Raw genomic sequence first — 23741 nt, 5'->3', positions numbered from 1 at the left:
AACCACAGGTTTAAAAGTCCAAATAAAAAATGATTTTTATTGACTACAAAGTAGAGGCTTGGCCATGTTATTATTTTATTTATTTATTTATTTATTTATTACATTCATAGTCCACCCAATCCAAAAGTTCTGGGTGGTGTGTGTTAAGCTCTGGCAAAAGAAATGCAATCAGACAATAAGGGATGCAAAAAGAGAGTTTGAGGAACATATAGCAAGAAGTGTAAAAGGGAATAACAAAAATGTATTTAAAGATATAGAAGCAGAAAACCTGCCTGGGAGGTGGTTAGACTTTAAAACCTGCCAGAGAGATGGTTAGATGAGGGTGTGAAAGGGATTATTAAGGAGGATACAGACTGCAGAGAAACTGAATGAGTTCTTTGCATCTGTCTTCACGGTGGAGGATACTGACCATATATTCGCTCTGGAACTGAGCTTCTCAGGCTTGGAGGCTGAAAACTGGACCAATTTGAGGTGACAAGGGAAGATGTTCAAAACTATCTTGAAAACCAAAAATTAACAAATTGCCAGGGCCAGATGGCATCCACCCAAGAATACTGAAAGAACTAAAATGTAAAATTGCTGATCTCCTAGCAAAATATGTGACTTGTCTCTACAATCAGGCTCTGTACCAGAGGACTGAAAAGCAGCTTAATGTAATTCTGATTTTCAAAAAGGGATGTGGGGGATCCCTTTTAGCTTAAATTCTGTGCCTGGTAAATTGATGGAAAGCATACTTAAGGACAACATTGTAAAACATATAGAAGAAAAGGCCTTGCTGAAGGAGAACCAGCATGGCTTCTACAAGGGCAGGTCTTGCCTGACTAATCTTTTGGAGTTCTTTGAGAGTGTCAACAGGCATGTGGATAAAGATGATCCAGTTGACATCGTATACATGGACTTCCAAAAAGCTTTTGACAAAGTTCCCCACCAAAGGCTCTTGAATAAACTTAGCAGACATGAGACGAGGGCACAGGTTCATGTGTGGATTGGTAACTGGTTGAAGGACTGGAAACAGAGAGTAGGAATAAATGGACAGTTTTCACAATGGAGGGAAGTAAGAAGTGGGGTCCCCCAGGGATCTGTACTGGGAACAGTCTTCTTTAACTTATTCATAAATGATCTAGAAGTTGGTGTAAGCAGCGAGGTGGCCAAATTTGCAGATGAACACTAAACTATTTAGGGTAGTGAAATCCAAAAGAGATTGTGAGGAGCTCCAAAAGGATCTCTCCAAACTGGGTGAGTGGGCGACAAAATGGCAAATGTGGTTATATATAAGCAAGTGTAAAGTGACGCATATTGGGGCAAAAAACCCCAACTTCACATATACACTGACCGGTCGGTGACTGACCAGGAGAGAGATCTTGGAGTCATGGCAGACAGCTCATTGAAAGTGTCGACTTAGTGCGCGACAGCTGTGAAAAAGGCAAATTGCATGCTAGGGATCATTAGGAAGCGGATTGAAAATAAAACTACTAATATTATAATGCCCTTATACAAATCTATGGTGCGTCCACATTTAGAGTACTGTATACAGTTCTGGTTACCATATCTTAAGAAGGATACTGTAGAAAAGGTGCAGAATAGGGATGTGTAATTTCATTCATGTACAAATCGATTTACGATGAATTGGGGTGATTCGCAGATTCATCCATGAATCGAATCTCCCCTTAAATGAAGAAGGTATATCGAGTCACCCCCGATTTGACGTGAATTGATTTGTGTGATTCACACCACGGTTGCCATTTTGTCTCCGTGTTTTTCAATTGCTGAGTTGTGGTGGTCTGGGCCTGCCTGCTTGCCTGGCCCACAGTGAGTGAAGAGAGAGACAGAGGCTTATCTGACTCTCTCTATTCTTTGTTATGCTTTTAATTTGCAGTGCCAACAGCTGCTTTTCTCCCTCTCTTTTTTTGTTTGTTTTTACCAGCAGCACCAGTGGCTTTAACTGGGTGCTGCTTGAAATTTTATGTTATTATTCTATATGAGAACCATCTATCTCATATTTATATACCACCTGATAGATCTCTAGGTGTTGTACACAATCCAAATTACAATATAAAAACAGAAATAATTAAAACACTTTCACAGAATAAAAACAATTAAAAACAATTCAGAGTGAAAAAACTAAAATAATTTCACGGTTTTAAAAAACAGTTTTACCATTTAGAATTAATTTTAATTAAAAGCCTGAGGAACAGATCTGTCTTAAAGGGGTTTTTTTTAGTACAACCTGTGCAACAGCAATAAGGGTCAGGCTTTTTGGCAACTGCACATAATTAACTCAAATGTCTTTTTTTTAAAAGAGGGATACATTATAAATACATGAAAAGACTGCCCACCTTCATTATTTTAATTCTGCCCTCCTCAAAACCTGCAGAAAAATTGTAGCAAGCAGGGGCGTAGCAAAGTTGGAGTGGGCCCAGAGACAAGATTTTAAAATGGGCCTCCCTCACTGAAGCTCAGCTCATGAAGTAAAGAAATCTTAAATGAGGCTGAATAGTGGTAACAAAAAGTATAGTGGGGTGTGTGTGTGTGTGTGTACACACACACACACACACACACACACACACACACACACACACACACACCCTATGTGCCACAATAGAACATCATCCTAAATGATTTTTTAAATGGTTTTGTAAATTGTGGACGATGCAAGTCATTTAATGGTACTAGAGAAAGACATGCTGTTCTGGTAGCTCCAGGTCTTAACACCCACATCAATTTGGGAGGATGAATACAACTGAAGGAAACCTGGGCGGGTGCACAGCTGGGGGAGTCATTCATGTGACTTGCCTCTGGGGGCCCCCCAAGGCAGTGGGCCCCCAGACAACTGTCTCCCTTTGCCCTATTATAGTTACACCCCTGGTAGCAAGTGTTCAGTAAGGGAGAAGCCCTTATTTTGACAAGGAGTGCATTCCGAAGCACTGGGGCAGCCACAAAGAAGGTCCGGCCCCGAGTTGCCTCCAAACGAGTTGGCGGCAACTGTAACCAGACCTCCCCAGATTATCTTAATAGGCAGCAGGGTTCATGACAAGGAGGCAGTATCTTAAGTATCTTGGACCTAAGCTGTTCAGGGCTTTTTAGGTAATGACCAGCACTTTGTATTTTGCTTGGAAACCTGTTGGCAGCCAGTGCAATTCTTTAAAAATGAGTGTTCTTTGGTCCCTTCAGGTTATCCCAGAAACCAACCTGGCTGCTTCATTCTGTACCAGTTGTAGTTTCTGAGCTATGTAGAAAGGCAGCCCCACATAAAGTGCATTACAGTAGTCAAGGCTGGAGGCCACCAGCATAGGTACCACTGTTTTAAGGTCATTTACCTCCAATGGACATAGCTGACATATCAGCTGAAACTGATAAAAAGCGCTCCTGGCCACAGCCTCAGCCTGAGAAACTAGAGAGAGTTTTGGATCCAGGAGCAAATACACACACAAACATGATGAATATTTATATACAGCTTTTCAACAAAAGTTCCCAAAGTGGTTTACATAGGAGCACTCCCAAGCTATGAACCTGATCTTCCAGGGGGAGTGTAAGCCCATCGAGAACAGGCAGAACAATACCATCTCTCATGTCTTGACACCTCGCCCCACAAATCAGTTGGAAAGGAAAGGAAAGGTTGTGCTGTTGAGTAGATGTTGACTCCTGGCGACTACAGAGCCATGCGTAGAATGGCAGAATACAGAAGGGGTTTACCATTGCCATCTCTAGGGCAGTATGAAATGATGCCTTTCAGCACCTTCCTATATCGCTGCTGCCCAATATAGGAGTTTCCCATATTCTGGGAAACATACCAGCGGGGATTCGAACCAACAGCCTCCTGTTCTCTAGGCAGGTTACTACACCGCTGCGCCATTAGGTGGCTCCCCAATCAGTACTGCCATTGTATTTGGATTCAACTTCAGCTTGTTATTCCTCATCCAGCTCATTACCTTCTCCAGGCAGGCATTTAGGGGCCATTTCCTGATGAAGCTGATAGGAAGAAATAGATTTGGGTGTCATTGGGATATTGATAACACCCTGAACCATATCTGCTGATTATCTCTCCCAGCCATTTCATGTAGCTGTTAAAGAGCTTTGAAGATAGTATGGAGCCTTGTGGAACTCCATACAATAACTCTCGCTTTGCACAGCAACAGTCTCCAAGTTACACCATCTGGAATCTGCCAGAGAGGTAGGAATGGAACCACTGTAGAACAGTGCCATCTAATCTTACCTCCCTCAGGTGACCCAGAAGGAGGTTGATGGTATCAAAATCCACAGGGAGATCCAAAAGGACTCTCTGGAGCTGAGAGGCCACCACCCTCAATAACTTTGCCCAACCACAGGAGATTAACCACTGGTCTCTATGACATGGTAGGTTTTTCTCTGATAAAGTTGCTCGCCTTCAGTTGGAGTTTGATTCCAATTGCTCACTATTCATTGAGGTGATAGAGGCTGAGTCTTGTGATACTATCTGGGATACGTTTGAGCTTGTTGAGGCTGATGATGTGGACAAGATTCTCACGAATGTGGGCACAACAACCTCTAGCCTGGACCCTTGTCCTTCCTGGCTCGTTAGGGCTGTGAGAGGGAATGTTCTGTCCTGGCTTCAGCAGACGGTTAATTCCTCTCTTCAGGAGGTGTTTGTTCCATCAGCCCTTAAAGAGGCGGTGGTCTACCCTCATCTGAAGAAGCCTTCTCTCGACACTGATAATCTGGATAAATATTGTCCAATCTCCAATCTTCCTTTTTTTAGTTAAGATTCTGGAGAAGGTGGTTTGTGTTCAGTTGATGAGAGTCCTGGAGGAAACTGATTTCCTGGATCCTTGCCAGTCTGGTTTTAGGCCGCAGTACAGCACTGAAACGGCATTGGTCACCCTGTTGGATGACATGTATCGTAACCTTGATGTGGGAAGCACACCTCTCTTGGTTCTTCTTGATCTCTCATCAGCCTTCTATACCATTGACCATGCTATCCTTCTGGAGCACTTAAGTGGGCTGGGCATTGGGGGCACTGTTCTTCTGTGGTCCTGGTCCTATCTCACTGGGTGATTCCAGTCGGTGTTGATTGGGGGTGAGTGTTCTGCGCCCTGGCCCCTTTCTTGTGGGATTCCACTGGGCTCAGTCCTTGCTCCCAGTCTCTTTAACATCTACATGAAGCTGCTAGGCCCAGTCATCCATCAGTTTGGGGTAGGTTCTCATCAATATGCTGATGATACTCAGCTTTATATCTCTACCCCTGTCCAAACAGGTGATACTATCCATGTGCTGGCTCAGTGCCTAGAGGCTGTCAGGACCTGGATGGGCCAAAACAAGCTCAGGCTCAGTCCTTCCAAGACTGAGTTGCTCTTGTTCAGTCTGCAATCCTGCCAATTGCCATGTGTGAGTTTATCTCTTGATGGGGTTGTGTTTCCCTTGAGAGAGACGGTTCATGATCTGGGGGTCCTTCTGGACTTGCAGCTCCTGCTTGAACAGCAGGTGGAGGTGGTGGCCAGGGATACCTTTGCCCAGCTTCAGCTGGTTCACCAGTTACGGCCTTTTTTCGACTGGCAGGCCCTGGCCACAGTAACTCATGCCTTTGTTACCTCTCGTTTGGATTACTGTAATGCGCTCTACCTACGGTTGCCTTTGAAAACAATTCGGAAACTTCAACTAGTCCAGAATGCAGTGGCCTGCCCCCTCATGGGTGGCCATAGATTTGATAGTGTTATACCTCTTTTACGGTTACTACACAGGCTGCCTGTTCGCTTCTGGGTCCAATGCAAAGTGCTGGTTCTCACTTATAAAATCCTTATGGCTTAGGCTTAGCACCTGTATATCTCCAGGATTGCCTCTCTCGGCCAGTTGTATCCCAACCTGTGAGGTCTCCTCAGCTGGCCCTCCTTTAGTGTCACAGGCCCTGGTATAGTGCGTGGTGCCTGGGCCCATAGGAGGGCCTTCTCTATGGCCACCCCTCTTCTTTGGAACACTGTTCCCCCCAGATTTATTCAGCCTCCTCCCTGGCTGCATTTAAGGCCCTTTTTAAGACCCACCTGTCTTGCCAGGCGTTTGCCCTTTTGTTATTGGTATTGGTTGTTATTGATTTTGTTGTTCACCACCTAGAGTCTTTGGAGGAAGTGGTATATAAGAAAATTCAAATAAATAAATAAATAAGAAAGATATGGATCTATAGTTGCTTGAGGGGTTCAATGTAGGGTTTTTCAAGTATGGTCTAATGATAGCCTCCTTAAGACAAGGAGGCATCCTACCTCCCTCAGAGAAGCAGATATGGAATAAATACCACTTGAAATTTTCCATTAATTCATTTGTTTCATTTCAGGGTTTTTTTTTTAAGTTTTATTTCAGCTTTTAAAAAAGTTGATTTCACAGCACCAGAGCGAGCCTCACATCCTTTGCAGCCAGTTGTCTATAGTGTTTGAAGCTGTAGCCCACTAGAGGGAACTGCTGGTACTCTGAACTGTCAGAATTGCAAACAGAGGAGATTGTTACTTACGAGGCAGCCAAGGAACTTTGGCTTCATAACAAACTCTTTGTTCCTTGCATGGAAACAACACTAAGTATACAAGGCGAGCATGTGGTTGCCAGTGACCAATTTCCGATAAGTGCCCTTACAGTTTCCAAGTCCCTCTTTCCTTGATCTCATATCCTTGCCTCCCCACACCCTTCACCCACACACCTCATTCTCCCTCTGCCCCACCTTGTTTTCCTGATCACGTATCCACCTACTTCCTCCTCCTCCTTGCTCATTTGCCTGCATCTCTGACCCTCCACCCTTTGTCCCCACCTATCCCTTGCCTCTCCCAGTCCTCACCTCACCACTCAGATGATATATACACCTGTCCCACCCTGTTCCATCCCTCCCTGACCAGTCAGCTCTTCTACCCTCCTCTCTGTTTTCCTGACTTCACATCCTTCCACACCCTGATCACTCCACCCAGCCTTTCTAGAATGCTTGCTATTCCGCTGGTCTGCCTGGTAGTGCTGAACCTTGCACATACCTTGTTTCCTCTCCCTTTCCATTGCTATCTTCTCATTCTAGGGACACATAAATGTCCTGCCCATTTATAAGACAAACAATTATCTTGTCCTATTCTGCTTTACCCTCTCCTTTCCTATCTTGCAGTGATGGAGAGCTTCAGTTCTTTGAAGGACTACCCTATTCTCCAGATAGTCAGGGGTCAGAAATATATTTTGCCACACAAACTGATTCTCTTCGCCCCTTTCCCCTGATGAATGTTCAGGCTCCATAGTGAAGTTGGTGCCATGTGCCCGTAAAGGCTTCCTTTAATATTGGGTATAGCATTGCTTATGAATATGTACATTTACATATTGCATAATACTTGTTACATGTATGTAAACACAGAAGTGTAAAGCAGGGTTTCTTAACCTTGGGCCCCCAGATGTTGTTGGACTACAACTCCCATCAACCCCACACATGGCCTTTGTGGCTGAGGATGATGGGAGTTGTAGTCAAACAACATCTGGGGGCCCATGGTTAAGAAACCGTGGTGTAAAGAGTTGAATATCTTTGTTCCTTATGATTTGAAAATTCTTCTGTAAGGAAGTAATCCTTTCATCATACATGGATTATAATTTGTTGGGGTCACCAGGGCCAGTTAACATTTCCTGTGGGCTGGATTTGGCTCCTAGTCTGCCAGCTACCCATGCCCAACCATGGTACTTGATTGGTTAGTGTGCATAAACCCTTAGATCTTTCCCTCTGATATAAACTCTATTAGAAAAGGATAAAATGTTTCTAGCATTTATTTATATTTATCATTAGGGAAAATATCTTTGAAGGGGGACCATAATTCTTGGACTGGAAACACTCTTAATTGGAAGCCCCTTTCACTTAAGCCCTATTCAGACATTACATTGTATGTGCATACACATGACTGTAGACATGCATATGTATTTGTGTGAATGACTTTACCTGTATTCATTTAAAAAGTGAACCTTGGTATTAGCCCCTGCATATGCAAGGTACAGATAGGAAGCATACTACTGTACATGTATTAAACACAATGTGTGAATAACTGTATGTGCATACAGATCTATACATGTGTACACTGTACACAGATTGTATGTGCATTGAATGTGATGCATGAACAGGGCTAGTCAGGGTGCCACCCAATTGTTTTCGATCTATCAATGAAAACTGAGGTGATACATTCACATTGGAGGTCTGGACCCTCAACAAAAGGGGGCAGGACTACCTTAAGTGGATCGGAGCACCCCAGTTTAAAGTGCATTGCGCTTAAATGTAACTTAGGCTGTTGCCTACAGTTGCATTCAATATTTCTTCAAGTGCAAGTGTTCACTTCATTCCTTTAATCAAGAGCATGCTTTATAACACATCATGCATGATACAACTCAATTTGTTGATAGTTTAATTTATTAATCTATATCCCACTGTTCTGCAGAAAATAGAATAAAAAAAGAAGAAGCAAAAATTAAATGGCTTTGTGGGACTAGTGGTGCAAACCAACCTGTTTTTAAAATAACTTAAATCAGAGATCCCTTGGTTTGAAAAGAAAGTGACTTCTTTATATTAATAATAGCTACTGCAGGGTTTAAAAAAATGTTTTTAGAAATACACTGTGTTTGGTGGTTCAGTCTTCAAAACATAAGAGTGAACCACAGAATCTTGGTGCACCCACATATGCACACAGAATTTGAAAATATGTCTCCACCTAGATGTCCACTGTTGAATCTTGTGGCCTGCAGTACAACAGAACTGACACCCCACCCCTCCTCCCCGCCCCCCAAAAAGCTGGGAACTTATTCTAGTGATTTGTGGAGACAGGCTAAGCAATTTGAAAGCACTGCCTGCTACAGACACAGTAACCAAAAACAGGACCTGAATTATTTCTGCTTCTCCAAAATGAGTGGCATTTCATTCAGCATCAGTAGTGTTAAGTGATGTGAAAGGGGTGTGTGTGTGTGTGTGTGTGTGTGTGTGTGTATCAAAGCCCCTCGTGTATGGGTGAAAATATTTAAAAGTCCTGTGCAAAACAGGAAAAGGAAACCGTTTGGTCCAAGCCTTCAAACTCAGTTTTATTTTTTTATTGCAAAGCATTTTTGTCCTTCTTCCTGTCTGTTTGTCAACAGATGTATGCTGGAGGGAAGTTACTCTTTGGAGGCTGTGTTTTCAACGGATATAGCTACAGCAAGAGGGACCTGCTAAAGCAGATCAACCAAGCTCGCCTTGACTGCAAGACGGGCCTCTTCCTGCCTCAGAGTTTCAAATTTAGGTAAAACAGGAAGTGCAGGAGAAGGGAAACATGAGGATGGGGAGATGGGAGGCCGTGTCATTCAGAGGTTTGTTTGCAATATGAACTGGGCAAACCTGTACAAAGTGTCCAAGTGTGAGCTGAAGAATGGGTGCAGCCATAAATTCATAGTTTGCTGCTCTTGTTATCAGTTACTAGCTGTTTCCCCTTCCAGCTGTCCTGCCAGCACCTTGGGGAGCAGTGCCAACCATCCACAGAGCCTCACCTTGCTCATTTCTAATGCCAGGTCAGTCCAGAATAAATCAGAAATCACCCATGATCTGATTATGGATGAAGGGGCTGAACTAGTATGTATTAAAGAGACTTGGTTGGGGTTGGTTGGTGGCCCAGTCTGGTCCCAGCTTCTCCTTCCATGGTACTCTGTTGACGTGGGTGAGGAGGTGGAGTGGCTGTGGTCTATAAGAACAACATCTCCCTCACCAGGATTCCTGTTGAAGTGTCTGATCATCTCAAATGTTTGTACTCAGGTTTGGGGACCAGGGATAGACTGGGACTTCTGTTGGTGTACTGATCGCCCTGCTGCCCAATGGAGTCACTAACTGAGCTGATGGACTTGGTCTCGGGTTAGGCGTTGGAGTGTCCCAGGCTTGTGGTGCCAGGGGACTTCTGTGTTCACTTTGGAACCGCCACCAACACCATCATCATCATCCTTTATTACAGTCATAGACCAGCATAAAAATACATGTTAGAGAATACGAGTAAATAAAAGTGGAAATGGAAGGTAGTTACATATGTGATGATGCATATTAACATTAAAGGAACTAATAGTACTTGGAACATACGAGGGTGTTAAAAATGTGAATGCTAAAAGAGCTAAAAGTACTAAAATACTAAAAATGTAAATGGATATAATAATAATAATACTATTACTATGTTTAAAAATCATAAAAATGAATAAAAGACATTAAAAGGGGACATAAAATAGTAGAGTTAAAAAACATAATATGATAAAGTTAAAAAGTTATAGTAAAAATTATGTTGAACGTTAAGACCAATAAAAGGAGTAAAAGGAGAGGCGTGAGCAATTACAGAATCAAATCAGCGCTAAAAAGGCTCAGAGCCCATCATCCGCTGGCGGATGCCGATTGCAGCCACACAGTATCTGGCAACGCTCTAAGTTATGGTAGGCTTAAGGCCAGAGAGTAGCAGGGAACTATAGAACAGTCTCAGATGTCCCAGGAACTTGCTTAACAGTGCAAGAATGAGAGAGACTTTGGGACCAATTTGTCCAGGGCAGCTTAGGAGTTCATAGCAGCCATGATAAATATGGGCCTATTCCAAGCATGTTGCATGTTGCTGGTCAGAATTGGAATGACAAACTCACCAGGGCAGTAGACAGGAATGTTCCTAAGCATCTTCTCCAACCCCTTTCAAAATTAGCCTCTTGGTATACGGAAGAACTTCAGGGGCTGAAACGATGATGTAGACAACTGGAGCGCAAGTGGAGAAAACGACAAATCTGACAGATTACAACATAGAGCACATTTGAAGGTCTATGCTCTATGCTCTGACAATATGGGCAGCAAAGAAGCGATTCTTTTCAGCGCGTATTGTGTCCACAAGTTCACGTCCGGCGGAGTTGTTCAGAGTTCTGAAGGGGCTAATGTGCACCCCTTCACCCTTGAATCAGTACTTGGAACCAACAATTACTCACTGTGACATGTTTAATGAGTTTTTTTGTGGATAAAGTCTCTCGTATTTGGGCCAGCTTACACTCATACCCCACAATTACTGCAGTATCTGAACTTGAGGTGTCCAGCAACTCCTCTTATATGGTCAGGCTGAATCAGTTGTGGCCTGTTTTGTTTAGTATTTGTGAAAGTGGGGTCATGGCGATTACAAACAACAAAGGAGATAGTGAGTCCCCTTGGAAAATACCTCTTCTAATGCTAACCTGTCTAAGTGTCTCACCATTGATTGTTAACTGTGTACTCCACATGCTCATTGCTTTTTTAATAAATATCTGAATGTTTTTGCTGACACCAGTTGTTTCTAAACATTTTAGTATCCATGTGTGAGGCAATGAGTTGAAGCCCTTCTTGTAGTCAATCCATGCAACACTTAAATTTGTTTTTCTTCTCTTGCAATTTTCTAAAATCATTTTGTCCATCAGCAGCTGGTCTTTTGTGCCTCTGGTGTTTGGGCAATTTCCTTTCTGTTCAACTGGAAGCTGCTTGTTAGTTAATAAGTGTTGCATTACGTCATCTGCTATTATTCCAGTTAATAATTTGAACATGGTTGGCAGGCAGGTTATCGGTCTATAATTACTTGCAACCGCACGTTTTGCTGGGTCTTTGATTATGAGATGAGTTTTCCCAGTTGTTAGCCATTGTTCAATATCACCTCCTTGCAAAATGTGATTGAACTGTTTTGATAGTTGTTTATGGAGGCTTGTAAGGTGTTTAAGCCAAAAGTCATGCAGTTCATCGTCTCCTGGAGCAGTCCAATTTTTAATTTTCTTTGCTCTTTCACTTATTAATTCTGGTGTTATTATTAGATCTTGCATTTGTTGGTTACATTTTTCGACCTCTTTCACCCAGCCTGTTTTTAAATTATAATCTATTGGATTGTCCCATAGTTTCCCCCAGAATTGCACTGTTTCTTCTTTATTTGGTGTTTCTCTGTTTCTTGTAGTTTCTCCTTCTATGCTTTGGTAGAAATGTCTCTGATTCGACTAGAATTGGAGATTCTGCCTTTGTTGTGTAATTCTGGCTTTGTATCTGCTAATCTTCTTTGACACTGGTGTCATTTGCTGCTTTCTTATTTCCAGGACTTCTCTAATTTTCCCTGAATCTAGGTGGTATTTTTGGATCAGATACTGTTTGGTGTTTTCATTCCTCAGCTTCTTGTCTTTCATATCTTTCAGTTTACTAGCATCTGATCTAAGCCTGACGATTTTATTTTCTAATCTAATCTTCCATTTAGGTGATGTACTGCTTTCTTTTTTGACAGGTCCACTGATCTCATATCCGAGCTCTTGTGTTGTTATTGTTGCTGCACTGTACATTAGTTGGTTTGTTTCTTGCAAATTATTTGTTGTTATTGTTGTGGTCCAGGCCCGATTTATATACTAAATATGCTCATTAGCTAGCATACAAATTAGGCCTGTCTCATCAGTGTCACCAAGTGACCATGTTCTTTTATATAGTGACCATGTAGGATCTGGGCGCAAGGAAGAAAGGAGATCAAAGCAATCCTAAACGATTCAATGGGCTTTATTGAGTATAAAAGAATAACGACATCAATCTAGCTGAGCAGAAAGCAGAGCATTCTATCAGTATTACTAACAATATTTCAACCCTAGCCAGCACCAATATTCACCCAGTGTTCCTAACTAACGTGTGTGTGTATTAAATCTTCCTAGAGCCTAATATAATTCAGATATAGATGGGAAAAGCGGTGGGCGGGGGTAAGGAAGGTTGAAGACTGGCATGGGTTGGGGATATCAGAAATTAGTTGAGGGGGGGAAAGGAGAAGGAAGGGAAAGGATGGAGGGATCCAAGGCTTGTGGAAGTAGCATATTATCCAGATCAGAGGCTTGAGAATGGTGGATCTTTCAGCTGAAGGAGATAGGCTGTAGCTGGGAACAGCAACTTGGAAGCGGTGGTCTGGCTTCTGGTGGTCAAGCAGACAGTTTGCTCACAGCGAGGCAGTGAGTGTAGGTACCATGGCTGGGGAAGTCTTGACTTCTCACTGCACAGTGGAAGTCACAGACAGTTCCTGTCCATGGACAGAGTTCCTGCTTGTTGCCCCGCGGCTTAGCAGCAAACCCTTAGCAGCAAACCTTAGCAGTAGCATGGCTGGGGATTCTTGACTTCTCACTTCGCAGCAGAAGTCACAAACAGTTCCTTCTCCCATGGAAAGAGTTCCTGCCTCTAGCCCTGCGGCTTGGGCAGCAAACACTTGGATTACGCATGAGCAAGTCTTGCTTGTAGGCAGAAGATTGCTAGCCCTCTGTCCAGTAAGCCTCATTCTTTATAGTTGTATTTTCCTTTTATCCCCATAGAGTCTATTTGAAATCTCCTCACCCTTCCCTGGGTCCCCAAAAAGGTGACAATGCTGTTACCTTCTGGATAATGTCTTTTAATTAGTCAGGATATTAGCCAGTCCAGAGAGATCTGAATCCCATCTTCTGTAAGCTGTAAACTTAGAACGGGGGGGACACTGCCCAAAGCAAATCTGCATCTCTGAGCTGCAAATGGACATCATCAGGAAAAGGCATAACCTCTCTAAATGCCTGCCTAGAGGTGTTAATGGGCTGGACAAGGGATAACAAACTGAGGCTGAATCCAGATAAGATGGAGGTACTTATTGCATGGAGTTGGAACCCTGGAGATGAGTTTCATCTGCCATTTCTGGATGGGGTCACACTTTCCCAGAAGGAACAGGCCAACAATCTGGGGGTGCTTCTGAATCCAAACCTCTCCCTGGTGTCCCAGATTGAAGCGGTGGCCAGAGGTGCTTTCTATCAGCTTTGGCTGATACACCAGCCAAAGCGTCTGTTTCTTGAGATAAACAACCTCAGAACATTGGTATATATGCTGGTAACCTTCAGACTTGACTACTGCAATTTAATGGAAGGGCGGTATAATAATAACAGCAACAACACTGATAATAAAATTCAGCCATCCCAGGTCCTTGGGAAGGACTCGATGTCTGGATAAAACAAACCAGTCAGTAACACCTGTCTGACTGTGTAAACAAGAAATAATAATAATATGCTCTATGGGGGGCTGCCTTTGTATGTAGTCTGGAAACTGCAGTTGGTGCAGAATCCGGCAGTCATCTCCAAGAGACCATATTGCTCCTGTGTTGAAACAGCTTCACTGGCTACTGATACGTTTCCAAACAAAATACAAATTGCTGGTTATAGCTTATTAAGCCCTAAACAGCTAAGGCCCAAGGTATTTCTTCACCATGAGCCCCACTGCCAATTGAGATCAACTGGAGAGGTGATTAGAAGGCAAGGCCATCTTTATTTTTTATTTTTTAACCATTTTGGGACCTGGAAATATTGCAAGCACATATCAGAATCACAACAATGTTTGTTTGTTTGTTTTAAAATATCAAGTCCCATCAGTATTTTGGAAGATCCAGATTGAAGAGATGTGTTGATATCAGGGGGATAGTGAGACCCCTGGGGGCCAGGGGACAAGATCTTTTTTGCCCCCCCCCCGTGCATGCACAAAGTGCCCCAGCATCCCAAGCCATGCCCCATGCAGCTGACATCAGATACAAGGAGTGGGGCAACCAACATCTCCCCGCTGTTCCTATCCTGCTCTGCTGGCCCCCTGCCCCATCTCTGCTATTTCTGTTTACCTCTGGAGGGTGAGGGGTGAACCGGGCGGTGGCGGGTGCTATAGCTGGCCGGCCGGCCTCTTCAGCTGAACTGTGCACCTGCACAGTTCGGATATGGACCTTGCATGCATGTGACATCAGACATGTGACATCCATATCCAAACTGCACAGGTGCACAGTTCAGCTGGAGAGGACGGCTGGAGAGCTACAGCACTCACTGCTGCCACCGCCGCTTAAAGGCCTTCACCCTCTGGGAGGCCAACAGAAATAGTGGTGGCGGGGCAGCGGCAGGGCAAGGGCAGGGGTGGCGACGGCAGCAGGGGTGGTGATGGCAGAGCAGGGAAGGGGTGGCCTGCTTGTGGGTGGCCTGATTGTGGGCCCCTTGTGGCCCCTTGACCCTCTGGGCCCAGGGACATTTGTCCCTGTTTGTCCAATGAGTGCTATGCCCATGGTTGATACTGATTTCAGCTGAGCAATATCAGCTTCAGTTGCCTTTGTTTCTTATTACGAAACGGAAAGCCTAGTCTTTTCAACCTGAAAGGCAGAATACCTGCTTACCCAGGAGTACAGACTGGAAGGAAACCAATCTTTAAGTTTCTTTCATGTCAAGCTAGCAGAGGGAGGAGGGAGCTAGTTTGTCTCTTTCACTAGCACAGCAAAGTATATTTCAGACACTACCCCACCAAGAAATTAGCCCTGCTTAACCTGGAGCAGTTTCTGCATGTCTGACTACATGGAGTTTGTTTTCAGGCAGATATTTTTCAGAGTTAGAACAGACCCCAATCTGCATCATAGCAGAACCCTAACTCTAGTTTCTGATTTTCAGGACCCTTCTAATTTGCTCCTGATATCTGGTTGTTTCTAGAAGCTTTTTGCAGCCTATATTTTAAAAGGAGTGGATAATAATATGTTCTTTATGTTTCTTTATTGTAAGGTGTTGGGCTCATAATTCTAAGATAACATCTTTTTGCATTGTTTCCCCCCCTGTGGCTGAGACCTAGAAAAAGGAAGAACAGAAATCCAAATAAAATAAGTGAATACAACATATACCTTTTGCATAGTTTAAGACCATCCCCTCAGTATATGTTGATATTCACCATTAGTTGTTGGTGTGGATGACTGACATTCTTATGGAAGCCAGTAGTTTGTTCCTACATGCTGGACAGATGAACTAAATGCAATGAGACACTGAATAGGCAATATGAGGGATCACTCCAGTTCCTGAGAAAAGTGGAGCAAGAACTATTTATGTCAACTTTTTCATAGCCTTTTCCTTTCCTTCTCTTTTCCTCCTCCTCCTGTTGTCAGAGGCAGGTTGTACAAACTTTTAAAGCAGGCATTTCCAAACACCGAGGATGGAAACCTGCACATAATTGGGTACTGAAGACACCTATACTAGAGGTATCATAAAGCTCATCAGGCTTGGGCCCTGATACAAGCATCAGGGGCTTATAGTGCTCATCTCAGGGAAGAATGAAAATCCCTGAAATCTTCTCCTGCTTAAATTAGAGCAAAATAATTTTTTTGTCTGTTACGATTTAATGTGTTATGTGTTTTCATTGTATGTTTTAATTCTCTGTTGTGAGCACCCCAGAGAACAATTTGTTATGGGGTAGCTAACAAAGATGATGGTGATGATGGTGATGAAGAAGAATTCCTGTTACCAACCTAGCCCCCAAACCCCTACCCTACTCTCCACTAAGCTCCACTTACTTGGCTGGTGATGAAACGCAGCCTCTGGGACAAGTAAGGGAGAGAGGTTAAGAGGCTGATTTCCTCCCTGCAAACAAAAACCAAAAAAAACTTCTTGGGTAGAGAGAACCAAACTCCCACTGGGGTCCCCTGCCCCTGGGGTTTTTAGGAGCGGTTTGTTTCCCTCTCCTACAAGGCCTTCTCAAGGCTGTAGCTTCTTCCCTTCTGAACCCTTTATTGTTCTCTTTTCTTTCCATTGTCTTCAGATAATTACTACATGTTTGCTATTTTGTATATCTTCTGCACCCATCATTGCAATCTATATTCCAGTTCTATATTCTGCTGATGACCCAAGTTGCTGAAGCATAATGAAAACACATACAGATAAAAACCAGATACCTTTTGACCGAACATACTTAATTTATTGTGAACTTAGAGACTTTGTTTAATAATGTATTCTAGATATACTTACACAGGCCCAATGAGCAATGAGAGGCTGTTCCCCTCTTCTCCCAGCCCCGTGCTTGGGTGCATATTATTTTATGTCACTTGGGCCTCATTAGTAGGAACCCTCGCAGTGAAAAGATTTACAGTCTGATTTTAGGAGTTTAGTAGATTGGAGGAAGAAAGCCCATCCATTCAAAGCATGTAGTCAATGGATATAGCATCATCTCTAGTACAGTCTGTTAAATCATTTGCCATGGATGACTAATGGTTGTTCATTCCTGTGGTATTCTCTGCAGTCACGTTCAAGAGGGCTAGAGCCCTTATTACTGTGGCAGCATTGATATCTGGGAACAGCATTACTTCATTCTCTCCCCCACCCCATTAACAGCTGCTTTTGAACTTGAACTAGAGCAGAGTTTCAGATTGATGGAATAAGGGGTGTGGACACTTACATAGTGGAGCAGCTAAATGGCAAAAGTAAGCTGAATCATGCACTTTGGTCTACAAAGCATGCAACTTGGCAGAAATGTTGTCAGATATGTGTGATTTTAGAAAGTATGGGTGGGCACCCCAAAATCCAATATAGTGGCTAAAAATCCAAAATTCAATATGGCATCACAATATTACATGTTTAAGCTCACCAGAATCATTCAAATAGTGATAAAGCCCTGAGATTTTACCATGTGTTTGATTTTAGAAACTAAAGATGGTAACCCCCAAATTCAACATGGTGACTAAAAATCCAATATGGCGTCACAATATTAAATGTTTAAGCCCATCAGAATCAATCCAATTGTAGATAAAGGCCTGGGATTTGGCAGGCGTGTTGTCAGATATGTATAGTTTTAGAAAGTAATGTTTGGCACCTCAAAAATGCAATATGGTGGATGAAAATAAATACGGTATTGCTATATTAACATGGCCACATTAAGAAAACACAAATTTTCTTTCTTATTTGCACACTTGAATGCACTAGGATAACTAATCAAAGTATTTCAATCAGCTCTCATGTAACATATTTTTAAAATTCTTTTTTCTAACTTATTGATGTACTCTGCCTATGCTCTGGAACTAGTTTCCCACAACAGTATACTTCAAATTTAGAATTAGGTTACTCAGATTTGGCCTCATCTGCCAGGAGCACAGGTAGGAAAATCTCTCAAATGCAAATGTGTTGGGCACTGCATTTCTAAAATGCTCTCTCACTGAGGACATGAGTGGAATGGAGAATGCCATTCAAAATCCCTTGAATCTTTGCACACAGAGGTAGCGTCAGCAGAAAGTAATTTGGGGGGCAGGTGGGGTTATCTTGTTATATTATTTCTCTTTCCTCCTTCACTCATCTTCTGTAAACTGCCTTCAAAATCAAGGAGTTAAGGAACAGCAGCAAACCATGAACAGTGTGGGTGAGCCCAATAAGCATTCTTTGATATAATGTGATTCTGGAAATGGGTCAGACTTTCACAGAAGAATTTATTATGTATTTATCTATCTTGGGGAAAAATTGACAGAATTCCACATCTGAGATATAGCAGATCAGAGTTTTGCCCACAGGATTTTTACACACTATGACAGGTAGAGAACAGTTCAAGTCACTCATGGTACGGCTAGACAATGAAGATGAAAAACTTTTCTATTGACCTATTTAAAAAAAACAAGTTTGGTTTCTTCAAGCAGCAGTTTGTTGATCCACAGGCTATAATAAAGGAAGATCGCAACCTTTTAACATGACTCTTTATCTCTTGTCAGAACAGACAATTGAATTTGCAAGAGTTTTTAAAGTATGAAAATCAGCCCTCCCCAGCCTCACTCAGTGACAGTGGGGCACTTCATAACTGTGAGAAGTCACAACTTATTGAAATTCTTGATGTAACAGTTCTGCAGAAGGAACCATCAGCAGATAATAATCATAGTAGATGGGTCAGCACTGGTGAATAGCCTACCACCATGGAGTACAGGAATAACCTTTCATAGTTATGCAAAGGATGTGTTTCTCCATGCAGTGCTGACATATTCTACAATGCACAAGAGATGTGATATTGTATGTGATGTGTTCTTGCAGGACAGGCCGAAAGCAGAGACTAGGTGTGCCCAAGGAAAAGGTTTGAGAATGGTAGTAGGAACCAACACAGCGCCAAATGATTGAAAAAGCTTTTTACGAGATTCTAACAAAAGTTCCTACTTTTTATCAGACAAGATAGCAGCACTCTGTGCAGGAGTAACAATTATAGTAACTAAAGGAGAAAATGTTATAAGCAACCAAGATATCTGCGTGGATAATTTGGCTCCTTGCTCAAATGAAGAGGCTCACATGTGCATATTTGTACATGTGAGAAATGCAGTATCATTGGGTTGCAAGGAACTTTTAATCAAAGCCAATGATATCATAGTCATTGTCATATCAGTTCTTCTATCACTTTAAGGAGCTTGGCCTTCAGACCATGCTGGTTTCTTTTAGGGAAGGCACAAAGCATCAATGGATTCCTGTCCATGAAATCACTGACTCATTAGGGACTGGAAAAATAGGGGACTGTCCTTCTTCCACACATTCCCTAGGTGTGATACCATATTATCCTTTTGTGGCAAAGGCAAGAAGTCTGCATGGTGGGCATGGAAAACATTTGATGATGTGTCAAGTGTTTTTACAAAACTGAGTCTTTGCCCGGCAGTGATTGAAGACCAAGATCTCCAGATCTTGGAGAGGTTTGTGGTAATCATGTATGACAGAGGTAGTACAGCCATGCATGTGGATTATACAAGACTTGAACTTTATGCAAGGAAACAGAAAATCTATTTTGATATTGCATCAACTCTAGATGTACTCTTATTGTACTCAGAGTGGACTGCATACCAGGCAGGAATAGTATGAGGCCAAGCAACTGCATGCCAACCAAATATAGCAAGTCCCGCTGAGTGGGGATGGAAAAAAGAGGGAGGAACATGCAAAATGCTTTGGACAACATTTCCATCCATTACAGAATACTGAAAGGAACTTGAGAAATGTGCCTGCAAAACTGACTGGAAAGAAAGGTGTGTGTTTCAAAAGTGGTCTTGACTGCAATGGACTGTCGTCTGTCTTCACCCACCCACCCACCCTACCCCCATTAACTCATTTAGTTAGCTTTGCCATTTAAGTACTTTGATTATTCTAATAGGTCTGTTCATAACCAGTCAATTGAACCTAATGGTAGCAAGCATTGTTAATGATGGTTAAGATAATTACGGTAGCTCAATTTCTTCAGAAACGTGTTCTCTTGCAAATTCTGATGCTCCTTTCCATCAAATAAAATATATTCCATCCAATCTGAATGATATTCTTTTCAGTTTTGTATACCTATTTGAATGACATTCTATTGAACGTTAGAAATCTTTAGAATCATTCAAATAGTATTACACCATATTTTTAGCTACAGTGTTTAGCTACCATATTGGATTTGTAGCCAACACACTGGATTTTAGGGGGGTACCGAAAACCATAAGCATCTGACAACATTTCTGCCATATCTCTGATCTGTATAATTATGAATCTGATTATTTTTAACATTTAATATCATGAGACCATATGTATGTTTAGCCATCATAATGAATTTTTAGCCACCACATTGGATGTTTAGGGTGCCAAACATTACTTTCTAAAACTACACATATCTGACATGTCTGCCAAATCTCAAGTCTTCCTGACATCCAATCTATAATTGGATTGATTCTGGTGAGCTTAAACATTCAATATTGCAATGCCATATTGGATTTTTAGCCACCATATTGAATTTTTGTGGTTCTCACCTTTACTTACTAAAACCAGACATATCTGACAATGTGTCTGCCAAATCTTAGGGCGTTATCACTATTTGAATTATTCTGGTGAGCTTAAACTCAAATGTAATATTGTGATGACATATTGAATTTTGGATTTTTAGCTGCCATATTGGATTTTGGGGGTGCCCACCCATACTTTCTAAAACCACACATATCTGGCAACATTTCTGCCAAGTCACATGCTATGTAGACTAAAGTACACAATGCCATCCTCTAGATGCCCCATTATCACTGCTGGGAACTGATTCTGTAGGTGTGTGGGAACAGAGTGAGTTATAAAAACAAACACCTCAAGTATATCCATGATGAAAGGAGTGAGACTGCAGTGAAGCCTTGACTTTGGAGCTCCAGTTCAGGTGCAGGTGGGTGAGAAGTGGAGAGCCAGAGGCAAGAGGAGCAATCAAGGATGGACCAGAGTCGACCTAGGTTACAGTCAAGCAAAGGGTTTGAGGCAGAAATTGTGGCCAGGGCTGAGCTGGGAACAAGTACTAAGTCAAGCAGAGGCAGGGCAAGGCTGAGCAAAGCAAGCCTGCTTTGCTTCTTGGATGTATTACTCAAACTTCTGGACTAGCCTAGGGACAAGAGTTTTGTGGAACCAAGGGGCAGCTGACCATAGCCAGTCTGGGATCAGCTACTTGGCTCAGGTTGGAATTGTACCTCAGAGAGAGAGGCTCTGGTACATGAGTTTTTAAAAATTCCTCCAGCTTGCTGATGGGCCAGGTGATGCAGGAGGGAAGTCAATGGCTTGCAGCCCTTCTGTAGCAGTGGGCGGGGGGCTTTCTACCCTGGCAGCTCCCAGCAGCGGTAATGGCGGATGCATGGCGGGGCAGCCTCCCTGCACCCAGCAATGGCAGAGACATTTTTCTAGCACCCACACTTCATCCAACTCTGACTCTGAGCATTTAGAAAGCAGCAGCAGGCTGCAGGAGCACCGCTGCCGCACTGGGGATGGGCACTTTGCCATTTCCATGGAGAACAGCACAGTGGTAGGCGACTGGAGAACTGGCCAGCAGGGGAGGGGAGACAGCCTCTAGAGGCAGCTCTGGAGGCAGGGCGGTGCAGGTTCTTCTAACCTATTCATCTGATGGTAGCTCCCCTTCTGAGGGAAGCTGCCCAAGACCAGCTGCTGAGAGATCCCATCTGAGATCCCCCCTAACCTACAAGTATATAGTAATTGGTATAGAACAGGGCTGCATAACTTCAGCCCTCTAGCTATTTTTGGACTTCATAAGAAAAGCCCTGCTGGAACAGCCCAAGGCTATCTAGCCAACGTCCTGTTTCACATTGTGGCCCACCAGATGCCTCTGAGAAGCCCACAGGCAAGAGATGAGGGCATACCCTCTCTCTTGCTCATGATCCCCTGCAGCTGGTATTTAGAGGCATCTTGCCTCTGAAGTTGGAGGTGGCCTATAGCTACCAATTAGTAGCAATTCATAGAGCTGTCCTCCATGAATTTGTCCAAGCCCCCTTTTAAAGCCATCCAAGCTAGTGCCCATCTCCACATCCCGTGGCAGAGAATTCCATAGATTAATTATGCACTGTGTGAAAAAGTACTTCCTTTTGTCGGTCCTAAATGTCCTGATCTTCAGTTCCCATCATGCCCATACACAGTGGCCAGGAGTTAGGCATTATGGAAGCTGTAGTTCAACAGCTGTAGAAAGGCCATAGGTGTGCAGCTGGGGCATAGATCATGGGGTGGGGGGTGGATGGTAAGTGCCAGACATCCCAAAGAGCCAGGGCTTGCTGGTGCTCAGATCTGAAGAGAACTCCTCCTTTGAAGAGGAGATAGATCTTGTGACAGCTCCCAGTACAAACTGAGATCCTGGGGACTCAATGCCTAGTCCTAGCAACAGCTGGAGGCCATCCCACCTGAGGATGTGGGGAACCCAGGGATTCTCACTCTTGATCCTCCTTCTCAGCAATGAGACCTGAGGAACAGCGGTCTTCCCATCCATCTGGTCTACTTGGGAGGCGGTGGCAACCTCTCATGTGCTCAGATCAGGACCCTCAGAGGATCCAGGAAGGGGTGGAGCCATCAAGTCCACTACAAAACCTCAGCCTCTGTGAAAATGCACCTTGCCTAGCTCTGGTCGTCCTGCTAGGCCTGACTTTCCTACTTAGCCTGAGCTCTTGCACAGCTTACGGGCAGCAGGAACACTCACAGAGTCTTTAAACACAGGGGGCACAATCCAGCAAAAGTTAAGTCCCATTGAAAGCAATGTGGTTTAAATTTGCTGCAATGAAATCACATTTTGTTGCTTTCACTGGAATTTAGTAATGACTCATTTTTTGCTGGATCATGCCCATGGACTCCTAAGAACTGATCAGTGTACTGCTGATAACAAGTTGTCTACATGTTGGCTGGAGGGTCCAGGAAGCAGTTTATGCGTCACCAGAGCTTGCTAGCAATCTTATGAGCATTCACTGAAGGATAAAGCAGAGATAAGAGTGGAAGTTAGGAAGTATTTGTACCCTGTTAGCAAACATTCATTCTTTCTGCAAAATAATCTGAATGCAGAAGGAAGGGAAGTGGGATATGGTGTTTTCCAAGTTTACAACTTTATATATAACTTATATAACTTTATATGCACTCATGGAAGAAGCCATGAGACTGTGTAGGATCCAGATCCCATTCATTTGGTTGGCTTTTCACAAAACATACACTGAACAATCTCATCCTATCTCTAGAAACATGGTGGCTAATATGTTCATATATTACATTCTGCAGTCAAGTCTGAACTTTATCCCACCATGAAGTAGTTTTTATAGATGTCCTCTTCAAAGGAGGAGTTCTCTTCAGATCTGAGCACCAGCAAGCCCTGACTCTCTGGGATGTCTGACACTTTTTTTTTAAGGGATATCAGTTACTCTAGGACATCTGAATGAGAGCACTGAATGACTCTAGGACATCTGAATGAGAGCACTTTTGTCTCAGAGCACTGTGCTTGTATAGCAGTCAAGAGGACCGTTCTCATGACAGTTAACTAGGTAGAACAAACAAACATCCTTCCCAGCTTCAGGAACTATGCACACTTCCGATTTCTGGTCATGTGTGAGTTTAAAATGAGGTTGGAGGAGGGGAAAGTGATCATGTGGAAGGCAGACACAGGCTCTGGTGGTGTCATCCTACCCAGCACTTTTACCTAGCATAGTACCAAGGTAGGAGGAAATGCCATCGGAGTCTGCGCCCGATTCCCACACATTCACTTCCCGCTC

The 23741-nt window shown here is 43.1% G+C and overlaps 1 protein-coding gene across 8 annotated transcripts in view; it reads left to right on the top strand.

Annotated features, from left to right (window-relative positions):
- C2H3orf20 (chromosome 2 C3orf20 homolog) overlaps positions 1-23741 on the top strand; it is a 104631-nt gene that overhangs the window by 69726 nt on the left and 11164 nt on the right. For 6 of the 8 annotated variants that reach the window (XM_053295141.1, XM_053295144.1, XM_053295142.1 and 3 more), the window contains one exon: positions 9091-9233. The exons of the other annotated variants lie outside the window; for them this stretch is intronic. In XM_053295141.1, coding sequence (XP_053151116.1) covers positions 9091-9233 — 143 coding nt within the window. The remainder of the gene's footprint in view (positions 1-9090; positions 9234-23741) is intronic. 8 annotated transcript variants of the gene reach the window in all.

The sequence above is a fragment of the Hemicordylus capensis genome, chromosome 2 (assembly GCF_027244095.1).
Source record: "Hemicordylus capensis ecotype Gifberg chromosome 2, rHemCap1.1.pri, whole genome shotgun sequence".
NCBI classification, from domain to species: Eukaryota; Metazoa; Chordata; class Lepidosauria; order Squamata; family Cordylidae; genus Hemicordylus; species Hemicordylus capensis.
The sequence above is the reverse complement of the archived record's forward strand: the minus strand, read 5'-3'. Positions and strand labels throughout refer to the sequence as shown.